The following is a 25750-nucleotide window of genomic DNA, read 5'->3' as shown; positions in this document are numbered from 1 at the left end:
GCTCTAATATGAGAGGAGAGGTTTTTCCATTTCCTCTTTTCACTGAGGTCTAGAGTTCAATGCCCCCCTGCAGTGTTTCTAAATCTGAAAGTTGCAATTCAAGCCATCCCCTGGGGTTTTGTGATCTGAGGGCTATGCCAACACGAAGATGTATGGTTAGTCTGTGCTTTTAAGGGGAAGTGCACAGCCTTTTTGTAGAATATGCTACAGGGGCTGGGATTTAGAGTGGTATTTGGTGGAGTGACAAAACTGTCACAAAGCAGTGTCAAGGAAAACAATTTGGTGTTTGAGGGGAAAGTCAAGTCTGGTCTTAGCGGCTGTACTTGGCTAGCCTCAATCAGGAACCCAAGTAGAATGGTGAGAGTAGGATCCTTGAATGGGAAGTAACCATCAGGTGTCTGCAGGGCTGCCCAGACTTCCAGGCTGTCAGAGTGATCTGGCTCTAACTAGCAATTTAGCCGTCAAAGTTGCCCCCTAATACGGAGCTGAGCCCGACTTCAGGGATGAGTATGAAATCCAGAAACAGCTACCTGGGCTTTCACAGAGACTAACTGTCTCTAAACCAGATTCCCAAAGGACCTTGAATTCCGTCGAGGCCAAGACCCAGCCTGTTTTCTTCCTCCTGTAAAAGTTATGATGAAAAGCGGAAGTGTTGCCCAGAGCTCTGAAGCTCCAGGGAGACTCCAAGCTCCTTTATTTCTCTCAGCCCAGCCCCAGGGGTCTCCTATTTCAGGCTGAGTTCTAGCCAGGAAAGCCCTGTGCACTCTGAATCTTATGTAAGCTTCACGTCCTCTACCTGCTTATTTTCTTGCTTCAGAGAAACTGCATGAAATAAGAGGATTTGGGATCTCTTTAAGAGATTCTCATTTCAAATGAAGAGTAAAAATTGGAAGGGGGAGGTGGTCTCCAGACCTAGAGGAAAAGTGTAGGGTCCTGGTGGCACTGCTGGGGAGGGTCTCTGGTTACACTTTGCCTTCCTGGCTCTTTGCTGTCACTCAGTACTGCAGCAGAGCATTTCCCTGTGAGTGTGTGTGCTCATGCGCAGAGGAGCCGCAGGCTCATCTCCAGCTTGTCTGCATTCACAGCTGCAGGCAGGGCTTGATTGCTGACAATCAGCCTGTCTCTTATAGTTTAATAACTTTTTGCCAGTTTCGGTGAAGAATGGGAATGGGAGATGCATCCAGTCCCTGAGGGCTCTTTCCTATAATCTCTTCTCATATGGTGTAGCTGGCTGCTTAAGGCACACTTGCAAGTTTTTCTGTGATCCTGTTGCACTTCTCAAGTGTAAAAAAGCCCAGCTGGAGGAATCCCTTGGTCCAGCAGTCATTCTGTAGAAACGAAGGTTATGGAGGTCTGATAACTAGTCCCATGGTGTCTGCCCCATAGTGTCTGTCCCCAGGCTGGCAGGGGATGGAGCAAGGGACAGATCAGTTAGAAACCTCACTAGAACCAGTACTCCCTCCTTTATTATTCTGCTTGCTGTCTTCCTCACTAATAGGAATGGAACATGGTAAAGAATCTGCCTGCAATGCAGGAGACCTGGGTTCAATCCCTGAGTTGGGAAGATCCCCTGGAGGGGGAAATGGCAACCCACTACAGTATTCTTGCCTGGAAAATCCCATGGAGAGAGGAACCTGGTGGGCTAAAGTCCGTGAGGTCACAAAGAGTCAGACATGACTGAGTGACTAACATAACATATATACTTTGGGGATCTCATTCTTCTTCCTGTGCATAACTGTCTGAGTCTACAAGCCTTCTCCACAATGTAAGTTTGGTCAGAGTGACATCATTCTGTTATATCTTCTGTGAACCAGTTGTTAGGGAACCTGGTAGGGACTTGGGGGAAATCCAAGTTTCTCTCTCTTTCTCATTGTATTTAATTATGATGATAATTATATTGGACATATAAAACAGAAAAGCTTGATATTAGAAACCTTTCTACCTCTAGAAATATCTGTCTTCGAAAGAAAGAGAAACCATAACTTGGTTCTAGAATTTGCTCCTCTTCTCAGTCATCCATCCAGGTTGTCGACTTCGGCTGCTTGAGCAGAAGACTCTCTGGATGGTCCAAGTGGATGACTTTGTCATCCTGTGACCCAGGAATATAGATGACTCTTTTTCCTAAGCTGCAGCTGTGATCAGTTACACTTTAGAATATCAAGTCTCTTTAGGGTCAGGTATCCATAAGTAATGTGGCTGAAGTCCAAATATGCAAACCTGCAGTCTTTCATATCTGTCCATGGAGGGTCTTAACCCTGAAAAAAGTGATGGGTATAGGCTTGCAGAGGCAGTGGAGGAAGAAGGATCAGGTTAATAACTGTCTTTTCAAGGTAGTGATTCTATAAATGCCTCCTCCTGTTTTCTTTCTGTTTTCCTGTAGTTCCAAATTATCTTTCATGAGTCTATGTTATCATGGGAAAAAATAAGCTTAGTTTTGCAAAAATCTTTCTAGAAGAAATACAGGTAATATTTTTCATCAAGAAAATCTCAAATAATGTATCAAAACATTTTAGTGATATAATTTCAGATTCATTAAGGAGCCCTAAAGGTCATCTGGCCCAGTCTTCTTTTTGTGCAGACAAGGAAACTGAGGCCCAAACCTCAGCATTAGAGTCAACCATGGGCTCAGATGACTGCCTTCTTATCCCCAAAGAGCTCTCCCTAAGACTTAGTGTGTGACCCCAGTGATAGAGTGACATGAAGTCTGCATGCAACTTTGAAGGACAATACTACAAATACTTTATATAGGAAATCTAAGCAGGATGATTTAGTAAATCCTGAGTAAGAGAATAGAGAGAGAGGAGAGACCAACATAGGAATGAAAACACTATTCTTCCTTGAGATGCCTCTTCACCTTAAAAATGGGTGCAATGCATGTGCTGAAGTGGAGTAGGTAAGTTAATAGGAATCAAGGGAAGGGGAAGCCCGGAGGCCCTCTTTTCATGCATTTTTAGCTCCTGGTGTCCATCATTTATTTCCTTAAGTGTAGAGCATCAAGGGCCAGAAGGAGAGGTTTTCTTTCAGAGAAGAAAGGAATGACCAATTCTGTTAACTCTAACGTATTTGACTTGGAGGACCCAGTGCTGAAAAGTGGGTATTTAAGTAAAATTGCTATACTTGATGATCAAACAGATGCTGAACAGTCCTCCTTTATTTGGCCACTCGACTTCCAAAGAGAGTATAGTGGCTTCCGGAGGAGAAATCTAGAAGAGGGGAAGAAGAATGTATTAGGCTGGCAAAGTAAGTGATCAATACTAAGTGCATAATTGTCTAAATCCATACTCCAAACCCGCTGCTCAAGATGGCTTGACTTGCCCAGGATTATTTTACCTGCAGGAGTAAGCCAAGCCAGAAGCAGATCCAAAACCACTTTCTCTAAGAAATCTGTGTCTCTGCAGGTGCCTGGACCTTATCACATTCTCCTCCTTGAAGCCTGACGACTGCTCAATTCCAGGCTGACACCAGAAGGCAGGCCCACCTAGGTTTCCCAGCCCCCCATCCAGGGAAAAGAGGCGCCATTCACCGTTCCGGTGTCCTTGGTGGTGCCTCCCTCCCACGCAAAGCCCTCCAGCTGCATGTTTGCTTTGTAGGCTGTGGTGGGATTAATACGTTTATTTTGGGACATTAATGCCATGGGTAGGATGCACATTGAAGATTATAGTAATAAGTGATGCTTTGGCACTACTCTCTCTCCCCCACCCGCTTCCCTCAGTATGGGGTGAAGGCACAGTTCCAAGCTGTGTGCAAAGCACCACAAATAACACTCATTAAATTGTGGCAGTCCATGCTGGGGGGAAACAGGCCGGGGCCTTTGACTCACTGCGTACCATGAGCTGGCATAAACAAGGAATTGTGCCTGACTCCGGTGGGGGGTACTGCTATTCCAGGAAACAGAGGTGGGGTTGCTGAATGGGGAAGGACAGACCAGGGGGCTTGGGAGCTCGGACTGCTTAGATTCTATTCCTGTCTTAGGAGGCACCCGAGCTATAAGGTATTTGAGTTATATGCCTTATGTTAGGAAAAGAAGGTGCGTATGTAGAACTGGAAGTAAGGATTCGTAGTTCTTTTCCTGTTATAATCTTGAGGGTGACCTTGAGAAAGTCTTTGTGAAGCTGTTTGAGGACTGCAGCTGGTTGCTACACTGAAAGAATTGAAACAGTTCCAACGGCGCTCCAAAAACAGCAGTCTGGGGTCTTTCAGGGGCACCAGGGGATCTCAAAGGCCTTTCTAAGGATCTTTAGCAGTGAACTTCATTTCACATTGGGGGGAAACATGTCAGCAGGGATAGAAGGGTCTCTGCGGGGCTGAAGCCTCTCTGTCACCCCTTGAAAGCAGATGCACTAACCCTGTCTCTCTTCCCTTTCTGTGCCTCTAAAGCAAACAGGGAGCTTACACAGCCTAGGATTTATGTCAATACTCAGGCAAGAAAGAGGTGTCTGGGATTCATATCTGGGATTTTTAGGATTCAGTCCCTTTTTAGATTTCCCTGCCCTGGACTGTAGGACAGGATTCTAAGCCCTTGTGCCTATTCATCTGGATTATGTGATTCTAACAGTAATATAATGTGTGTATAACATGCTTTGATTTGCCCAGCATCCTAGTTATATCATGCAAAAGCAGGGTATGTGTTGCCCAGGTATGATGAGATGCTCCTTTGTTCCTGTCTGTTGCTGCTGCTAACAACCTGTGATACCTCTTGAAAGACGCCAGTAGGATGAGGAGTATGGGAAAATCTGGGTCGTTTACCTTTCCTATGGTTTAACTTGCTGCTTGGAGCAGAGGGGGTGACACTGTCTTGCTTCTTCCCTCTGACAGTGGTTCCTATGGCAACACCACTGAAGATGAAAGAGATTAAGAAAGGAAGAATTGCAGCCCAGGAAGGCGGTGGGGCAAGTGGGGCCTAGAGTTATAGGGTGCCTATTTCCCAACAGTGCTAGCAAAGAAACAGCACCTAAGTTGCTACCACTTTGACTGTTTTTAGGTGCTTTGCCAAGACAATACTAACCAAACTGTCCTCTGAGGCAAGGAGTATATTTCCACAAACATCTTTGTGATACGTAGATGGATGAAAGAACTTGATCAAAGAGACGTGGTTTATTTGCTCCTGAGCACTAATCACCCCCCTGTGGTCTATAACTCAAAAAAAAAAAAAAAAAAAGGAAAGGAAAAAAAGCAAACAGTGTGTTTGTGTCTAAGGGTTCTTTGAAGTAAAACATGAACATTGTTGGAGGTACTCTACTGGAGCTCTCCTCTTGTACACCCCTGACCTGGGACTGGTTCCAGCAGGCTCCAGGACTCCAGACATGGGCAGGGGCTGTACAGAATACAATTTCTATCCAAGCAGTCTGTTGTTGGACCCTTTACCAAAGGTTTAGAGCCCTTGTCAGCCTTTTTGTGGTCAGGCATTGGGAAGATAGGGAGATTGTGATTTCCAGGGTTAGTTTAGAGTAAAAAGAGATCAGTTATGAAACTCCTTTTGTACTAGAATTAGCCTCCAGGGCCTTTAGAGCCATCCCAGGTATTCTCTTCTTTCTTCAGGCCCACTTAGTGAAGATCTACTCCGTGGAAAGCTCTGCTGTTTCATTCCAGGACTTGAACCATGCAGCACCCTAGTAACTTGACCTGTCCTTACATTCAACCCAGAGTTACCTTACTTCAGAATAATAACTATTTATGTTCATATGGACTAGACATTTTACATACATTTTTCTAGTTCTTTTTACCTTTTAGGATATATATTTCTCTTCTGCAGATGAGAGATCTGAGCACAGCAAGGCTAACTGCCTTCCCAATGTCACAAAGCTAAGAATGGCAGAGCTGGGACAGTCAATTCAGATCCAGGGTATGGACCCAGATCTGTCTAACTCTACCTGATATGACATACTGCTTCCACCAGGAATTTGAGGCTTAAGAAAAGTTTAATTCATGTAATCAAATATCTATTGAGTACCTACTATGTGCAAGGTATAGGTTGCAGTTACTGCTAGTGATACACAAATGAATGGACCGTGCTTTCAAGGAAGTGGGCTCTGGTGGGGTGGTGAAGGTGGGGAAAGGGAGGTAAGACAAGCACACAATAACCGTAACACAAGTAATATGAAATATACTTCTAGAGAAGTTCTTCCCCTTCAGCCTCAGCTCTCTTCCAGGTAAATCCGCTGAAGTGAGGAAAAACAATGACCTAGCTTCACTATTTCTGAACCACTACAAAATGAGGCCCTCAGCTATCTGGAAACAGATTTTAGAAAGCTAGGTGTGGTGGCAAATAGAGCAGAGTTGGAGCTCCCTTCATTCTTTCAACAAATGCTAGTTGGGGACTTACCTGGTGGTCCCGTGGTTAAGAATTTGCCTTGCAATGCAGGGATTGTGGGTTCGATCCCTGGTTAAGGAACTAAGATCCCACATGCCACAGAGCGACTAAGCCCAAGGCCACAGCTAGGGCCTGTGTGCCACAGTGAAAGGTCCCACGGGACACACTGAGGATTCTGCGTGCTGCCACTAAGACCTGACTCAGCCAAATACATAAGTATTTTTTTTAAGTGTTAAACTGAAAAAAAGACAAATACTGAGTATATATCGTGTGTAAAGGCATTGTTCAAAACTCTGGGACTACAAGAGTGAATAAGGTAGATACTGCCGCTACCCTCACAGAAGCTTACGCTGAGATGAGGGAGACATTCAGTATCTAACCACTAAATTAATATGTAATTACGTTAATAAAAAGTACTATCAAGGAGAAATACTTTAGATGCTATGAAAACTTATAATGAGGGACCTAGCCTAGTCTGGGGCTTAGAAGAGCTTCCTGAAGGAGCAGTTCTTGAGGAGAGCTCTGAAGAATAGGAATTAACTAGGTAAAAGGGGAGCAGGGGTGAGAGAACCGTGCGTCAAGGTATCGAGGCGGGAAGGAACAGAGACGAGGCCACTAAGGCATCAGAGGCTGCATGATGTTGGGCCTTTTAGACAATGTTAAGAATTTTCATCTCTGTCTTAGCAGCATTGCTAACATCTGGGCTCTTAAGGTGGTCTACATAAGAAACAGCTGTGTTAGGGTGGTACCGGTGGGAGAAGTGAGGGGATTAAGAGAGATTCGGTAAATAAAGTTAACAGGACTTACTATTGAATTTAGATATGCAATATAAAGGAAGGAAAGGTATCACAAACAATTTCTGGGTTTCTGGCTTGTACAATTGGATGAAATGGGAAATATTGCAGAGGGCTAGGTTGGGTAGGTACGAGTATGAATTTAGTCTGAAACTGAAGAGTTTGGAGTTTCCATAAAACACTCAAGTGGAGACATTTTAAAGCTCGGAGGAGAGGTTTGGGGTAGAGATATGTGGTCTGCCCTCTGTATCCAGAGGCTCCACCAACAGCGGATCAGATTTCTGAATCTAAGAAGGCAGAACCTATGGAGAGCCAACTGTACTGTGCCACTTTATATAAGGGATTTGAGCATCTGTGGATTTTGATATCCTTGGGGATCCTAAAACCAATCCTTTTTGGATAACAAAGGGAGATTGTACATTTGAGTCCTCAGTGGCATTCTGCACTGTTGAATATGGTTTAATTATTATTAATAATTAATAATAATTATTAAGTTATTAAAAAATTCTAAATTTTATTCCTCAGTTGCACTAGCCACATTTCTAAATATTCAGTAGCCCCTTGTGTCTAGGGAGTGCCATATATTAGATGGCACTCTATCATTTCAAAATACTTCTTTTATTGCAAAAAGTTCTATTGCAGGGGTCTGCAAACTTTTCCTGTAATGGGCCAGGTAGCAAATATTTTGGGCTTTGTGGGCCGTGTGGTCTCTGTTGCAGTTACTCAACTCTGCTATTGTGCTGCCAAAGCAGCCACAAGCAATACGCAAACAAGGGCACGCCTGAGGTCCAGTAACACTTCATTTAGGAAACAGGCTGCAGACCAGATTTAGCAGTCAGCAGTAGTTTGCCGAACCTTGTTCTGTTGGATGGTTCTGGTATAAATGATAAACTGAAGTCATAGGAACATATATGATCATCTGGGAAAAGAGAACAGAAGAGAGCCTAGACCCAAACCTTGAGAGCCTCCAATACTTAAATGTTGGCAGAAGTGTCCAGAAAGAAAAAAAAACAAACAGGAAAAACTGTTTGTTTTCCCAGGAGCCACGGAAAGAATGTGTGTCAAGAAAGGTGAAATGATTAACACTGCTGAATGCTTCAAGAGGTCAAGCCAAATGGAGCTGAAACTTTGCATTTGATTTACTATTACAGAGAACTTTGGTTTCCTAAAGAGCCGTTTCAGTGGAGAAGGAGTAGAAGCTAGGTTGAAGTGGGCTGGGGAGTGTGTGGGACATAAGGAAATGGAAACAGTGAATGTGTTGAGGAGCCCAGTTATGAAAAGAAGAGAGATGTGAGAGATCCTGGCCCTCAGCCCCACCCCAGTCACCTTTCTACTCCGTTTCTCTCAGTCTTTGCTAGCTTCTTGACCTCTCCTTAACCTTTTTATCTCCCTTAATAAAAAAAAAAAGTCTAATTTACTTGAAGTAAAATGTACCCTTATCAGAGTATAGTTCTGTGAATTTTAACAAATTCATCCATGCATCTCTTTGGTGAAGTGTCCAAACATCTTGTCCTTTTTACAAATTGTATTCATATTATGGATATTTGAAAGTTCTTTATATATACTGGATACAAGTCCTTTATCAGATTTTTGATTTGCAAATACTTTTTCCAGTCTGAGGTTTGTCTCTTCATTCTCTTAGAAGTGTCTTTCAAAGAGCAGTTTTAAACATATATGTGTGTGTGTGTGTGTGTGTGTATTTTTTGGCCATGCCAAGCAGGCATGTTGAATCTTAATACATCAACCAGGGATCGAACTTGTGCCTGTTGTAGTGGAAACATTAAGTCTTCTTTTTTTTTTTTTCTTAACTTTTTATTTTATATGGGGTGTAGTTGATTAACAAACAATGTTGTGATAGTTTCAGAACAGTGAAGGGACTCAGCCATGCATATACATGTATCCGTTCTACCCCAAGCCTCACTCCCATCCAGGCTGCCATGTCTCATTGAGCAGAGTTCCATGTGCTATGCGAAGCATTGAGTCTTAACCAGTGGACTGCCAGGGAAGTCTCAGAGCAATTTTTAATTTTGACAAAGTCCAATTTATAATTTTTTTTTCTCTTATAGATTGTGCTTTTGGCGTATCTAAGAAATCTTTGCCCAACCCAAGGTTGCAAAGATTTTTTTCCTGTATTTTCTTCTAGAAGTTTTACAGGTTTAGGTTTTATATTCATTTCAAGTTAATTATTGTATAAGGTGCAAAGTATAGATTGAGGTTTTTTGTACATGGCTAGCGAAGGCAATGGCACCCCACTCCAGTACTCTCCCCTAGAAAAATCCCATGGATGGAGGAGCCTGGTAGGCTGCAGTCCATGGGGTCGCAAAGAGTCGGACACGACTGAGCAACTTCACTTTCACTTTTCACTTTCATGCATTGAAGAAGGAAATGGCAACCCATTCCAGTGTTCTTGCCTGGAGAATCCCAGGGACAGGGGAGCCTGGTGGGCTGCCGTCTATGGGGTCGCACAGAGTCAGACATGACTGAAGCGACTTAGCAGCAGCAGCAGCAGCCAATCATTCTAGCACTGTTATGAATGGATCACCCTAAGCTTTCAATATTGAGGTTCCTCCAGGGTTGGTCCTAGATCTGATTCTTTTCACTCTAGTGGTGGCTGGAGAAGGAATTCAAATTGATGAAGGCCTTTTTTTTTTTTGTCTTAAAGGACGAGGTTTTATTTATAAGTGAAGAACATTGATTGTAAAGCTTCTTGAGAAGGCGAAAAGGGGAATGGGTTCTAAAACTCAAATGGAAGGACAAGACATCATCTGAATGCTGATAAATGCCCTGGAAGGAGGTGTGGGGTGGGGAAAGGGAGGACGTTGCTATGTCATACCTCTCTCTGCAGTCTCAATGCCTGAAGACAAAAGACTCCTAAGCCAGCAGGCCTCTCCTTCTCCTCCTTCCCCACAGGAAGGGGGAGTCCACAACTTTGAACAGCGGAGGAAACAAAAGTTACTCATGGGGAATTGGCAGCTACTGCCAAGATGATGGAATGGAACATTGGAACACGTCAGGCCCAGAGGTGAGGAAAAAGGGAATACAGGAAGGAAGGCAGGGAAAGAAACGAGGGCCCTCTAGGGAAAAACAAGAGTTGATGGGCCTCATAGTTGCTAATTAGTGTTTGGTGTGTTTTGAGAAGTTAAGAAACATTTAGTCCTCTTTGCGCAGTGAGGTGCAACTGAACCAAGCTTCAGCTCGCTAGAAGCTTGGAGTAACAGGCTTCAGTGGACGCAAGGGAGTCATTTGGAATGGAAACCAGTAGGTTGATCCTGCACATGGAATTCTCAGAATCTGAAAGGCTAGCATCTCCCTGGGAGTGAAGAACACACAAACAGGCTACGGCTAACCCCCAGGGGCTAGCCTGGTGTGTGTCAGGAGGCCCACTGAGCAAACATTAAAATGAAAGCCAAGAACTTCCCTGGCGGTCCTGTAGCTAAGACTCTAAACTCCCAAAGCAGGGGACCCAGGTTCTATCCCTGGTCAGGGAACTAGATCCCACATGCCACAACTAAAGACCCTGCATGCTGCAACTAAGGCCCAGCCAAATACATAAATATTTTTTAAATTGTATATATATTTTTTTAGAAGATGGAAACCAGAGTCAGTGTGGTCAGCTCAACTCTCAGAGTAGGAATCTGAATCAGTAGGCATGGTCTGGGGTCAGATTCTTACATTACAAATGAGCTCTCCCCACACTGGGAGGATGGGGCCCTGTAGAGTGGTGGTCTGGGGTCAGATTCTTAAATTACGAATGAGCTCTCCCCGTCCTGGGAGGATGGGGCCCTGTAGAATGGTGGTCTTCAGCCTTTCTGGCACTAAGGACTGGTTTCATGGAAAACCATTTGTCCACAGACCAGGGGTTGAGGGGAGTGGGGGTGGTGGTGGGGATGATTCAAGTGTATCACATTTATCGTGCACTTTATTTCTATTATTATTACATCAGTTCCACCTCAGATCATCAGGCATTGGCTCTGGAAGTTGGGGACCCCTGCTCTAGAGTGTATACCAAGAAACTGTTGGGGACTATGGATTGAGAGAGTAGTCTTGAATACAGCTGTCTAACTGTGGAAATGGAAGGAAGAAAGTCCCTAGGACTTTCCTTCTTACCCAGGGATTGCTCTGCTGTGTGGGAGAACTTGTCTAATTAAGTCAGTTTCACGTTGGACATGCTTCTCATGTGGTATGTGTGTTCCACATGCATACACATGCTTATGTCTTTGGCTGGAGACTGAGATATAGCATAGCATATTGTTCAAGACGGTGGACTCTGGAGTTGGACTGTCTTGGTTCAAATCCTGTCTTGGCTACTTCTTAGCTATATGACCTTCAATCAGTTCAGTTCAGTTCATTTCAGTCGCTCAGTCGTGTCCGACTCTTTGCGACTCCATGAATCGCAGCACTCCAGGACTCCCTGTCCATCACCAACTCCCGGAGTTCACTCAGATTCATGTCCATCGAGTCGGTGATGCCATCCAACCATCTCATCCTCTGTCGTCCCCTTCTCCTCCTGCCCCCAATCCCTCCCAGCATCAGGGTCTTTTCCAATGAGTCAACTCTACGCATGAGGTGGCCAAAGTATTGGAGTTTCAGTTTTAGCATCAGTCCTTCCAATGAACACCCAGGACTGGTCTCCTTTAGGATGGACTGGTTGGATCTCCTTGCAGTCCAAGGGACTCTCAAAAGTCTTCTCTAACACCACAGTTCAAAAGCATCAATTCTTCGGCACTCAGCTTTCTTTATAGTCCAACTCTCACATCCATACATGGCCACTGGAAAACCCATAGCCTTGACTAGACGGACCTTTGTTGGCAAAGTAATATCTCTGCTTTTGAATATGCTATCTAGGTTGGTCATAACTTTCCTTCCAAGGAGCAAGCGTCTTTTAATTCCATGGCTGCAATCACCATCAGCAGTGATTTTGGAGCCCCCAAAAATAAAGTCTGACACTGTTTCCACTGTTTCCCCATCTATTTCCCATGAAGTGATGGGAGCTGATGCCATGATCTTTGTTTTCTGAATGTTGAGCTTTAAGCCAACTTTTTCACTCTCCTCTTTCACTTTCATCAAGAGGCTTTCTAGTTCCTCTTCACTTTCTGCCATAAGGGTGGTGGCATCTGCATATCTGAGGTTATTGATATTTCTCCCGGCTATCTTGATTGCAGCTTGTGCGTCTTCCAGCACAGCATTTCTCATGATGTACTCTGCATATAAGTTAAATGAGCAGGGTGACAATATACAGCCTTGATGTACTCCTTTTCCTATTTGGAACCAGTCTGTTGTTCCATGTCCAGTTCTAACTGTTGCTTCCTGATCTGCATATAAATTTCTCAAGAGGCAGATCAGGTGGTCTGGTATTCCCATCTCTTTCAGAATTTTCCACAGTTTATTGTGATCCACACAGTCAAAGGCTTTGGCATAGTCAATAAAGCAGAAATAGATGTTTTTCTGGAACTCTCTTGCTTTTTCCATGATCCAGCGGATGTTGGCAATTTGATCTCTGGTTCCTCTGTATTTTCTAAAACCAGCTTGAACATCTGGGTAAGTTAATTAACCTCTTCTGGACCTTAGTTTTCTTATCTGTAAAGTGAGACTAGTAACATTACCTATCTTATAGGGTAAGAATTCAATGTGTTATATTGTAAGAATTCAACGTGTTAAAGTACTTAGAAAAGTGACTGGTACAAAGTATTTTATATATATATATGATTTTTAATAAGATGAGCTAGTGAAGTGAAGGTTGCTCAGTTGTGTTTGACTCTTTGCAACCCCATGGACTGTAGCCCACCAGGGTCCTCTGTCCATGGGCTTTCCCAGGTAAGAATACTGGAGTGGGTTGCCACTCCCTTCTCCAGGGTATTTTACCAACTGAGGGATCAAACTTGGGTCTCCTGCATTGCAGGCAGGTCCTTTACCATCTGAACCACCAGGGAAGCCTTAAGATGAGGTTGGGTGAGAAGATGAGGTAGCGTGGCATTCTAAAGTCTTTTGATTCCCTCCAGCTCTTTGCCGCATCTAGTGCGAGAATGAAGACCATTCTCAGCAACCAGACTGTCGACATCCCAGAAAATGTCGACATTAACTTGAAGGGACGGACAGTTATTGTGAAGGGCCCCAGAGGCACCCTGCAGAGGGACTTCAATCACATCAATGTAGAACTCAGTCTCCTTGGAAAGAAAAAGAAGAGGCTCCGTGTTGACAAATGGTGGGGAAACAGAAAGGAACTGGCCACTGTTCGCACAATCTGTAGTCACGTACAGAACATGATCAAGGGTGTTACACTGGGTTTCCGTTACAAGATGAGGTCGGTGTATGCCCACTTCCCCATCAACGTTGTTATTCAGGAGAATGGTTCTCTTGTGGAAATCCGAAATTTTTTGGGTGAAAAATATATACGCAGGGTTCGAATGAGGCCAGGGGTTGCCTGTTCAGTATCTCAAGCCCAGAAAGATGAGTTGATTCTTGAAGGAAATGACATTGAACTTGTGTCAAATTCAGCTGCTTTGATTCAGCAAGCCACCACAGTTAAAAACAAGGATATCAGAAAATTTTTGGATGGTATCTATGTTTCTGAAAAAGGAACAGTTCAGCAGGCTGATGAATAAGATCTCAGTGATCCTGCTGCAGAAACAACAAGATAGCAGATGGTTCTATGGACTCAGTTATGATGTTTTAAAGAGACAATAAAAACTTGATTTGAGATTTTTTCCTACTGATTATCATTTCAAACTATTTGGCCAGTAAGCAGTTAAGTAAATTCTAGTGTGTTAAAAACAATAACAGAAGGAATAGGAGTGGTTGATTAATTTTGTTGTTGTTAGAAAGACGTTGTTGTTAGCAAGACTTAATGGCAGAGGGGGCTTCAAGGAATACCAAGGACATTTCAGGCAAGAGGAATATGGTTATCGTGGCAAGAACTTTTGGAGATCTAATTTTGCAGTGGCACAGATTTGAATATTTGTGAGGCAAATGCCTGAATCACAGTAACTGAAAAAGCAGCTGAGAAGTGATACTGTCTTAGTAAGAATTAAAAGATGGAGTTAATTTGTATTTATGATAAACGTGGTTGCTGTAGTCTAAGGTTCTCTCAGTTATACTCAAATTTCAGCCACATCTATATCCTAGTCTTTGATGGCTTTAAAAAAACTTAAACGTTCCATGTGTCATACTTCAGATATACTACTATACAGAACAGTAGGGTTGCCCCTAAACCTGCAGTCCTCCGCTATCTCATTTGTTAGAAACTCTTAACCGTGTAATTTCTCCGGCAAAACATTTAACTTTGTCTTACATACTGTGTCTAGTCCATCAATAAAATCTGTGCGCTTACTAAGATCTTGGTTTAAATAAATGAAATTAATTAAAAAAAAAATAAAGTCTTTTGATTCCCTCCAGTTCCCCGAGATGGGTTCTACAAGGACATGGAAGGATTTGCTGAGCAATTTAACTGTCATTATTTCTGAGATCAGAGGAACTCAGTATTGAAAGAAGTAGAAGAGCATCTGAGAGTAATCCATACCTGGCCAGAATGAGAGGCTGAGAGAGAACAGCTGAGAAACAAACGCTTACCTGTCACAGCTCTTGTGGGTTAGACTCGATCCTCTGCAGGTGTAAGGTTTTGTAAGAGACGCTCATAGAGCATGTGATTCACATAGAGTGGACCGCCCTGCCTCCTTGGTTTGCCTAAAATATGGTTAATCTGATGGCTTTCAGATAGATGCACTAGAGGATCTTTATTCACCTAAAATTGCTGAGTTTCTAGGAGATACACACGTGGGTTAGGGCAGGGACCAGAGACCAGTAGAGGGCTGAGTTTGATGTAGAGGGTGGGAGCTAACAACTTGTGATTTAACTGCCCCCAATCCCCACACCGCACCAAATCACTAACCACTAAATCCAGAAACCCAGAGTGTTTGGAGCAGCTATTTTGAGAACTGGCTGCAGAGGGTGCAGGGAGGAGGGGCAAGTTGAAGCTCTAACATATTACGTTTTAGTAGAAGGTATGAGAGAGATTTGAAGGACGATTGTGAGTAATAGGGGTTTTCTTCTCCTTTGTAGAACCCTTCTCTGCTGTCCCCAGTGACCTGTCATAAATTTAAGTCAAATAGAGCTGAGAAGCCCTGGGTGACCAAACAGCTGCTGTGCCATGGCTCCATTCCAGGGTCAGTAATCTCAGGAGAGATTCAGGAAGGCAACAGCTGCCCAGGCAGAGGGAAACGGGTGGCCTGTGTGGTTCAGTCCCGATACATACTCCTGCTTAGTGGATTCTCAAGGTTAGCTGATATGGAAGGGAATGTAGAGGAAGAGACAGCTACTTGAAGGGAGATATTTAGAATTGGAGTCCAGATTTTCCTCCAAAGGAGAAGGGATGAGAGAAAAGAATTGGTAGATTAAGGGAATGGGCTTAGAGAGAGAGAGGGAGGGAGGGATAATAGTTAAAGCAAGGATCAGATTCAGAGATTTGCTGGTAATAGAGAAAGTAGGATTTGAAGTCAGAGATCATGGGACTATAGAACTTGCCTCTAGACCTGTGACCCTCTTGTCTGGACTATTGAATGTTATCCTATTGCTAAACACCCCATCCGTGTCATGCTTTTGCAGCGCAGAGAGACCCCTTGTGATGACACTGTGGCATCACGGAAGGTGTCACCTAGCTAACTACTGGATCAGTATATTGATCGTCTGAAGAAAATTTTACTGTAGGAAGACAGGAAAACCATGGGAAAAGAAAGAGTATTGAGTGGCCAGTCTCCCAAGAGTCTCAGGAATAACCCTTCCTCTTGTGAAACTTTTTTTTTTCTTTTGTCTAAGGGGGACAAGGAGGAATTCTATAGGGTTTGGGGAACAATTTTGTGCATGTTCTTCCAGATTTTTAAATAAAAATGTACATATACATAGATAAGCAATTTATATCTTTTATAAAAATTGGACCATATCAACTTATAATCTCCTTTTAAAAACATTAGAGCAAAAATTAACACATTGTAAATCAACTATACTTACATAAAATTTAAAAAAATAATTTAAAAATTAGATACTTATTTTATAACTGTCTGCTATCTCCAGTACTTTACAAGATGTTGCTGCTGCTGCTGCTAAGTCGCTTCAGTCGTGTCCAACCGTGTGCAACCCCATAGACGGCAGCCCACCAGGCTCCCCGGTCCCTAGGATTCTCCAGGCAAGAACACTGGAGTGGGTTGCCATTTCCTTCTCCAATGCATGAAGGTGAAAAGTGAAAGTGAAGTCGCTCAGTCGTGTCCGACTCCTAGCGACCCCATGGACTGCAGCCCACCAGGCCCCTCTGTCTATGGGATTTTCCAGGGAAGAGTACTGGAGTGGGGTGCCATCACCTTCTCCGTTACAAGATGTTAGGAAAGCACAAATAAATCACAAGACTTGAAAAAGCAGTGTAGATGTGACCAGTATATCCTTTGAAAATCACATCCTAACCCTGGTGGTCCAGTGGTTAAGAAGGTGCCTTGCAATGCAGGGGACATGGGTTCATTCAGTCCTTGGTCTGGAAGCTAAGATCCCACATGCCTGGGAGCAGCTAAATCAGCACGCCACAACTACTGAAGCCCTCTCGCTGCGGAGTCCCTGAGTAGGAACTACTAGAGCCTGTGTGCCTCAACAAAAGATCACACGTGCTGCAATGAAGACCTGACGGAGCCAAATAAGTAAATAAATAAAATTACATATGGTCAATAAAGCAATCTTAGTTTGGCCTCACATTTTAATATCCAAAAGGATGGGATTATCCATCTACCTAGCAATTCTTAAATTTGTAAATTTGCAAGGCAGATTCTTTACCACCAAGGAAATCCCAAACTGTTAATTTCTTAATTCCTCTAACTTTTTATTAGAAAAATTTATCAGAGTTGAAAGAATTGTTCAATGCACATCCGTATCCGTTCCACCTAGCCTCAGTAATTGTTAATATACTGGCATATTTGTGTCAGCGTGTGACAGTATTCGATCTTGGGGACGTAGTACAGTGGTTAAGAGTGTGGAGTCAGTCTGCCTGGCTCCCAGAGCCAGTTTCACTGTTTTCTAGAAGTGTGGCTTGAACTTGGGCAAAATTTTTAGTGTCTCTAAACCTGTTTCCTCACCTGTAAAACAGGATGACATCTCAGAGATTTCAGAGGATGATATGGGATAGGGTTTGGCACATAATAAATGCTTGAGAAGTGTTATTTGGGAACCTGTCTTATTTGCTCACTCAGCCTGGAAGATAGGGACACCATCTTGACTGCTTTTACTTTAAATCTATGCCCATTAACTTCAAGTGAGCCCTTAGGGCTGCCTGGTCGTCCTGCCACATCTCACCAGTTGTTCACTCAATCTTAACTTTGATGACTATTTCACTCAGTCACCTCTCTCCTCAAATCTTAAATACTTTCTGCCCCTTCTTCACTCTCAGCTGACAAGTGTGCCTGTGTCACTGAGAAAATAGAAACAATCAGAAGAGAACTTTCATACATTCCCGTTACTCTTGCCACCTTTCTTCCATCTTTACCCCTATTCTGTGTCTTCATTCCTATATTGTGGATAAACTGTCCATAGCTCTGTTTAAGGCCAACCTATTTACTTGTGCACTAGATCCATTTCCTTTTGCCTATTCAAGATCACTCTAGTACTTACGACTTCTATCTCTGCACCATCAGGTTTTCCTTCTCTACTAAATCATTCCCATAGCCCCACATCCTATCTCAGCTACTGTCCAATTTCTCTGGGTCTCTTTAAAGCAGAACTCTTTGAAAGAGCTATCTTTATTCACACATCCATCAACAAATCCAACTTATTCTACCATGAAAATTGTCTCAAGTCTTATCACCTCTCTCACTACCACCCTGGTCCAAATGCCCACGATCTGACTTGTAAGATCCTTGTAATTGTTTCCCCTTTTTCTTTCTTGCCTCTCTCTAATCTGTTCTCCACCCCACAGTCAGTGATCCTTTAAAAACACGTCAGACCATGTTTCCTTCAGCATCAAACCTTGTGATGTCTTTTCGTCAACTCAGAAAAAATCCAGGACTTCCCTGGTGGTCCAGTGTTTGGGAATCTGCTTGCCAATGCAGGAGACATGGGTTCAATCTCTGGTCTGGGAAGATTCCACATGCTGCGGGGCAACTAAGCCCGCATGCCACAGCTGCTGAGACTGCACACTCTAAAGACTGTGCTCTGCGACAAGAGAAGCCCCTGCTATGAGAAGCCCATGCAATGCAGCTAGAGAGTAGGCCTTGCTTGCCACAACTAGGGAAAGCCCATATATTGCATGAAGATCTAGGGCAGCCAAAAATAAATGAGTAAGAAAAAGGAAAAAAATCTAATCTTTTCCCTGGTCCAAAGACATTCATACTCTAGCACCTACCCAACTTCATTTTCTATACTCTCCCTTTCTCACTCAACTCCAGACGTGCTGATTTTCTTACTCTTCCCTGAACACACTAGGCACAAAATCTGCCTCAGTGACTTTCCACTTGATGCTTCATCTGCCCCCAAGGCTCTTTTAGATATTCACCTGACTGGCTCTTATATGTCATTCAAACCTCTATGTCACTCATCAGAGAGGCCTTCCTAGACTACTCTCTTTTATTTTCCTTCTTGGCGCTTGTCACTAACTGGCATAATTGTTTAATGAGTTCAGGGACTTATTAATAATTTTGCTCATATCTGTATCCCTAATGTCTAGAACAGTAATTGGCATATCCTGGGCAGTGATATATTTGTTGAATGAATGAATATTGTACTTCTTCTATACCCTTTTCATGTATAGAACAGTGCTAAACTCAAATATAAGTCTGTGATAAGTATTGATAAAAATACACTGGAAACAGCATAATCTACAGAATTGATGCTTTGAAACTGTGGTGGTGGAGAAGATTCTTGAGAATCTCTTGGACAGAAAGAAGATCAAACCAGTCAATCTTAATGGAAATCAACCCTGATTATTCATTGGAAGGACTGATACTGAAGCTGAAGCTCTGATACTTTGGCTACCTGATGCGAAGAACCTACTCATTGGAAAAGACCCTGATGCTGGGAAAGATTGAGGGCAGGAGGAGGAGGCGACAGAGGATGAGATGGTTGGATGGCATCACTGATTCAATGGACATGAGTGTGAGCAAGCTCTGGGAGATGGTGAAGGACCAGGAAACCTGGCGTGCTGCAGTCCATGGGGTCGCAAGGAGTCAGACACAGCTTAGTAACTGAACAACAGCATAACATAAACTGGATTCTATCAGCTTCCTAAAGTAGAACCCTTATATCTGGCAGTCATTTAACAAAGATTTGCATCTATAAAATGAGGGATAATATTTTATACTCAATTGAGCTCTCCCAAGGACGAGATGAGAAAACATTTTTGAAAGCAACCAATTTCTGTATTTTGAAAATATCAAGTACTCAAAATTGTGAAATAAACAAACTCTATGGGGACCCAGAAGCCTACAGGAGTGACTGTTTCAAGATGAATTGTACCTTAAGACTGAGGAATGACCAGATGAAGCACTTCTATCGCTAAGATTCTGAGGAAGGGGAGTTACTATTATGTTACATCTAACTCTCCATCTGAGCAGAGAGGCTGGAAAGAAGCACACATACGAATTGACAAATCTCACTTCGTATTCATGAACTTGGCCTTGTGAGGGGCCTTAATGCTTCCCAGAAATCTTATTACTGTTTCCTAATCCATTCACTTTCCTCCTCTCCTGGATGAGTATTTCATCCCTTCTCCTCTGCCCTCCTCCTTCAGTACCTCTTCTTGTCTCTTGAAGGATCACCTTGTTACCTATTTTACTTCAGATACAGAAGCAATTAGAAGAGACCTTGCAAATATTCCCCCTCATTGTATCTGGGCTCTTGTGGCTCTGCTTCCCCTCCAGTTACTCTGGATGATCTGTTCTTAGCTCCTATTCAAGGCCACCCCCTACTCATGCGCTGAATCTTTCCCCCTTTCTCCTGCTTTTTCTCTCCTCCTTCTTTAATGGATTAGTTCCACAAAGCAAATATTCTGTAACTTCTGCTGTCTTAAAATCTTCTTATGACCCCATGTTCCCCTCAAGCCACAGCCCCCATTCTTATTTCTTTGGAATTCCTTCTATATCTGCAGGTTTAATGCCTGTCCTCCTTTTCTCTTAGGAACACACTACAATCAGATTTTTCCTCCCTTCCTCTACTGTAACTTCTCTTGTCACTGTCACCAGTGATCTCCCCGTAGCAAAACCCGGTGGTCAATTCTTGATCCTTATTTTACTAGGCCTACGTGCAGAATTTGACACAATCACTCTCGTCTCCGTGAGATAGTTTCTCTGTGTGGCTTCTCAAGTACTGTAATCTCCTGGCTTTTCTCCTGGCTTCTTCTTAATTTTTTTATCGACATTTTGTCATTTCTATTCCCGCTAATCACTGGAATGCCCTAGGATTTGACCCTGTTCTCTTCTTTATTCAAACCCACTTCCTTGGTGATCTCACTCAGTCTCATGGCTTAAATACCAACCGCATGTTAATAATTGCCTAATTTATATCTCTGGGCCAAGGCCTTCTCTTTAACTTATTATTCAAATGAGTTGTTCAACAGTGTATCAAAGCAAATGCTGGATACTTCTGTAGGCATGTCAAACTTGTCCAAAAACAAATCCCCGGATCTTTTCCCTAATACCTGCTCTCCCTGCTGTCTTCTTCATTTCAGAAAATGGCAATTCCATTGTTTTTCATTTCCTCCGCCCTAAAACTGTGGAGTCATGCTTGACTCCTGTCTCACAGTGCCACTTATCCAATCAACCAATCACTTTAGTGGTAGCTCGAAAATAGTGTCTGAGGGTTCCACACCCGTGGATTCAATCAACTGAGGATTGAAGATATTTTTATAAAAATTCCAGAAAATCCCCAAAAGCAAAAGTTGAATTTGCTGCAACTATTTATAGAACACTTACATTGTATTAGATATTATAAGTAATCTAGAGATGATTTAAAATATGTGGAAGGATGTGCGTAGGTTATATGCAAACATTACGCCATTTTATACAGACGTGCGCATCCATGGGTTTTTGTATCCTCAGTGGTCCCGGAACCCATCCCTTGCGGATACTGAGAGAAAACTGTATACCAGAGTTGAGCTACTACTCACCGCTTCCACAGGCTTCCCAGGTGGCGCTAGTGGTAAAGAATCTGCCAGCCTCTATGGAAGAAGCAGGTTTGATCCCTGGGTTTGGAAGACCCCCTGGAGAAGGATATGGAACCCGCGCCAGTATTTTTGCCTGGACACAGGAGCCTGGCAGGCTACAGTCCACGGGGTGGCAAAGAGTCAGACACAATGGGTGACCGAGTGCATCACTTTCACCGCCACCTTGATCCAAGCAACCATTATCTCCTGCCTGGTCTTCTGCAATAATCGCTTAGCAGATTGTTCTGCTTCCTCCCTAATGCCCCTTAGTGCAAACTGAAGGTCTCTAATGGCTTCTCCTCCCTCTTATGGTAAAAGTCAAACTCCTTAAAATGACTTCCAAGGCCCAGCATGGTCTGCCTGCACTCCCAGTCATTTCTGATCTCATCTCCATCTGTTGTTCCTCCTCCTTCCTCCTCTCCACTCCAGGTACATTGGCTTCTTGCTGTTCCTCAGACAGGCTAGTGGCACTGCTGCTTCAGGAAGGGGGACCCCTTTCAGGGCCCGAGAGTGGGCTCTCATCTAACACTCAGAAATTAATTGTCTGAGGAGACACATGAGCTGATAAAGCAACAGGCTTTATTGGAAAGGGAACCTGGGCAGAGAGCAGTGGGGTAAGGGAACCCAGGAGAACTCTGCCACGTGGCTCCCAGTCTCAGGTTTTATGGTGATGGGATTAGTTTCCAGGTTGTCTTTGGCCAATCATTCTGACTCAGGGTCCTTCCTGGTGGGACACGCATTGCTCAGCCAAGATGGATGCCAGCGAGAAGGATTCTGGGAGGTGGAAGGACACATGGCGTCGCCTTTTGACCTTTACCGAGCTCTTCCGGTTGGTGGTGGCTTATTAGTTCCGTGTTCTTTGCTGGGACCTCCTGTTGTAAAATAACTCACATGCATGGCTACCATGGTACTGGGCCAGGGTGGGCAGTTTCAGTCAGTGTGCTTCCCCTGACACTTCCACGCCTTGAAAGCTCTTAGCCTCCATCCATAGGCCTTACTGCCTTATCTCCGTCAGCTCTTGGCTCAGATACCACCTTTCAGAGAGGGTTTTCCTGACCACTCTGTGTACAACTGTATTTCTCCATTCCCACCTGGCATTCACTACCTCCCTTCCCTGTCTTTGGTCTATAGCACTCCTCACCATTTAACATAATAATAATTTTCTAAAAGATTCTTTTTGATGTGGACCATTTCTAAAGTCTTTATTGACTTTGTTACAATATTGCTTCTGTTGTTTATGTTCTGTTTTTTTTTTGGCCACAAGGCATATGGGATCCTAGCTCCCAACCAGGGATCTCACCTGCTTCCCCCTCAACTCAGATTCTTAATCACTGTACCAGTAGGAAGTCCATAATAACATAATAATAGTTTTGTTTATTCATTTGTCTATCTAAATCCTAGAATGCAAGCTCAACGAGGGCCGGCTTTTCCTCTTTTGTCCTCTACAATTTCCTTAGCAACAAATACTTTTTGAATAAATTTTGATGACTTTTCTCCCTCTCTCTGATCTCAAGACTCACTTCTTCAAAAGGCTAAGAGATGTACTTGGTAATAGGAGGACTTGACAATTATGATGGTGATTCTAAGGGGATGGTACCTTAATACTTCCATTAATATCTAATATTCTGATTTTTCTTTTCCAGCTTAACACCAAAACATCCCCAGCAACCAACCAGGCACCTGGCCCTGAGGAAAAGGGTGAGTGGGGATGGGTTAGGAAGTTTATAGAGCAGGTAAATATAAGGACATGAAAACAAGTAGAGCTGTAAATCTGGAAGCTCCTAAAGTCAGATGTAACAGGAATAAGAATGTGATAAGTGAAACAAAACACTAGTTTAGGACCACTGTATCTATAGGCTTCCTTCTACTTGTTTCCTAAGAAGTAAACCTACCAGTATTTACTCTTTGATTTTAGAAACTGGCTCTGGAATGCCTGGAAACAGGCACACAGTGACAGGAAGAAACACATCAAATAATCCCAGACTCTGTCTCAATCAGAACTTGAGAGAAAGCTGGGGAAAGAGAGTGCGCTCTGGTACTCTGAATTGTTGTTGTTGTTTAGTCGCTAAGTCATGTCTGACTCTTCGCGACTCCATGGACTGCATCCCGCCAGGCTCCTCTGTCCATGGGATTTCCCAGGCAAGAATATTGGATTGGGTTGCTGTTTCCTTTTCCAGGGGATCTTCCCAACCCAGGGATCAAACTGGCATCTCCTACATTGGCAGGCGGATTCTTTACCACTGGGCCACCAAGAAAGTATTTAGGAATAAGTGATGACAGAAGACATTTGTCATCTTGGTTTAAGAGTTGCAAAGCTCCTGAATAATTACCATAACTAATTCTCAGCCCAGGTACCCTGACTCAAGCTCCTAGGAGATTATTAGACATTCTGTGTCCTAGCAAAGTTTGGGGGCTCACACAGAGTCTAAGCAGAAAGTGGACTTTAACCACTGTATTTGGGGCCTGGGGAAAAGGGCTGGGGCCCTTTCCTCATTAATGAAACTCTCAACTGTCTGCAGGGAAAGCTGGGAGTGCCAAGAAGACTGAGGATGAGGAGGAGGAGATTGACATTGATCTGACAGCACCAGAAACAGAGAAGGCTGCCCTTGCTATTCAGGGCAAGTTCCGGCGATTCCAGAAAAGGAAAAAGGATCCCAGCTCCTGAATAACCAGCCTTCCCTCTCCTTACACTCTGCTCCCTTCCCTCTCCTTTTCCACAGCTCTGACTCTCCTGTGTCTTTGTCTCTTTGTTCCACTAGCGTCTCATAGAGGCAGGTTCAACTGTTGTACATTATTTATTCCAGCCCCTCAAGCCATTGTCGTTGTAGAGGCACAAGGAACATAGGCAAGATGAAGAATTTAATAGGCAGCCCACTTGTCTAAGGGTGGACCATTTTCTCCTGGAGATACAGCCAGTATCTTGATCAGTACCTATGCCTTCCCTACGAGGTTGAAGAACAAGAGGATTTGAGGTTGAGAGAGGGATCCCTGATAATGTGGGAGGGAGGGGAATGCCTTCAGAGTAGGGTGCCCAGTGGTGGGGAATATACACTGTTCCACTGGTTACAAATGTTTCACTTCAGTTAGCATCTTTCCCCTTCACATCCTTCTCATCAGCACCTCAACTCCCCTCCTATGAGCTAAGCCACAGTGGGAACTGGAGCCTCCCTTTCCCCTAGGCAGACCTAAATCAAGCTGCTTCCATGTTAGTGCATGCTGAGTAGATTAGTTCCAAGGATGGGAGACTGGGACAAGGAAAAATTTCCTTCATCATGTTAGTCGAGAACCATAAGGGGCAGACATGGAAGAGGTTCAAGGGGCCACAGGCAGGGAAATGGGAAGATTCAGGAAAGAAAGAAAAATGAAGGAGGAGGAGGTCCTTAAAGATACAAGTTACTGCTGGTAAAGGTGTACTATGTAAAGGATTCCTGGGGCTTTGCTAACCTGCCTACCTCTAACCCCTCACGTCTAGATACCCTCAGAGGCCACACAAATCAAGTGACCCCTATAGTTCCCACCTGCCTCATGGTGGAGTCAGAGCAGAGTTGGAATAACCACTCTATGTGATTTTAGCATGTGTAATAATTATGAAAACAATAAAAAAAAAACCCTCAAGTGGAGCCGTTTGACCTCTACTTTTCTATATTTTTCTCTGGAGGAATATGAATGTAAGTCTGAGCTGGCCTCAGGGAGGTGGTGGAACAACTGCACAGATGCCACGGTGGCTCAGGAAACTGACGCTGGCCGAGAATTTGCAGACTGGAGCCCCCTCCTACCTTCTTTCCCTGACCTTGTCCTCACCTTGATTCACCACCCACACTGCCTTTATCTGCTGCTGTTGCCACCCCTGGAGTGCACCTGCAAGGGTGCTTGCCTCCTTCTCTTTCCCCTCCCAGCTCAGTGTATGCTTGGTGCATCTGCCTCTGGAAACAAACCCCATTGTCCTTGCTCCTTATCCCCGAATGACCTGTGCTATCTGTCCCTCCTTACCTCCCACTGTTTTATCAAACTTAGAAGAAGAAGTAGATGAGTCTGGGTCAATAGAGAGCCGCACTGTCACCCTGAAGATGTTAAACTATGAATAAAATCATGGCTTACATTGCTGAGAAAGGAACTCTATATATAGTAACTGGAAGACAAATGCTTAAAGATCAAACAAGGAACACTTTCTCTCTCCCGCTCTCCTCACTTCTTAGTATTGATTTAAGAATATAGAAGTTGAAGGACTTCCCTGGTGGCTCAGTGGCTAAGACTCTGAGCTTTCAATGCAGGGTGCCTGGGTTCGATTCCTGGGCCGGGGACTAGATCCCACATGCTGTAACTAAAGGTCCTGAGTGCTGCAGCTAAGACCTGGAACAGCCAAAAATAAAAAGAATACAGAAGTTGAAACCATGCACAGCTCTGAGTAGGAAGCAAGGAACAATATCCCTGGAAGGCAACCTATATCCCAAAGTTTATCCATGCCTAACAACTCATTTTGTGCTT

General features: G+C 43.7%; 2 protein-coding genes across 5 annotated transcripts in view; both read left to right on the top strand.

The window, feature by feature from the left end:
- PCP4L1 (Purkinje cell protein 4 like 1) overlaps nt 1-24880 on the top strand; it is a 39328-nt gene extending 14448 nt beyond the window's left edge. For 2 of the 4 annotated variants that reach the window (XM_006048467.4, XM_006048469.4), the window contains exons 2-3: nt 22909-22963; nt 23785-24880. In XM_006048467.4, coding sequence (XP_006048529.1) covers nt 22909-22963; nt 23785-23930 — 201 coding nt within the window. In that variant the 3' untranslated portion in view covers nt 23931-24880. Of the gene's footprint in view, nt 1-10014; nt 10127-22043; nt 22095-22908; nt 22964-23784 lie in introns of those variants that run through there. The other 2 variants (XM_006048468.4, XM_044944120.2) reach the window with 2 other exon arrangements.
- LOC123333149 (60S ribosomal protein L9) lies at nt 13104-14434 on the top strand. Its single transcript, XM_044940797.2, has one exon. The coding sequence runs from the start codon at nt 13128-13130 to the stop codon at nt 13704-13706; it is 579 nt and encodes a 192-aa protein (XP_044796732.2). The 5' UTR covers nt 13104-13127; the 3' UTR covers nt 13707-14434.
- Nucleotides 24881-25750: the final 870 nt, after the last annotated feature.

The sequence above is a fragment of the Bubalus bubalis genome, chromosome 6, assembly GCF_019923935.1.
Source record: "Bubalus bubalis isolate 160015118507 breed Murrah chromosome 6, NDDB_SH_1, whole genome shotgun sequence".
In the NCBI taxonomy this organism is placed as follows: Eukaryota; Metazoa; Chordata; class Mammalia; order Artiodactyla; family Bovidae; genus Bubalus; species Bubalus bubalis.
This window is presented reverse-complemented; position numbering and strand designations above follow the sequence as displayed.

Bases quoted from the DNA above. Each gene is read 5' to 3' on its own strand.
- LOC123333149 (XM_044940797.2), top strand. From the start codon at position 13,128: ATGAAGACCATTCTCAGCAACCAGACTGTCGACATCCCAGAAAATGTC.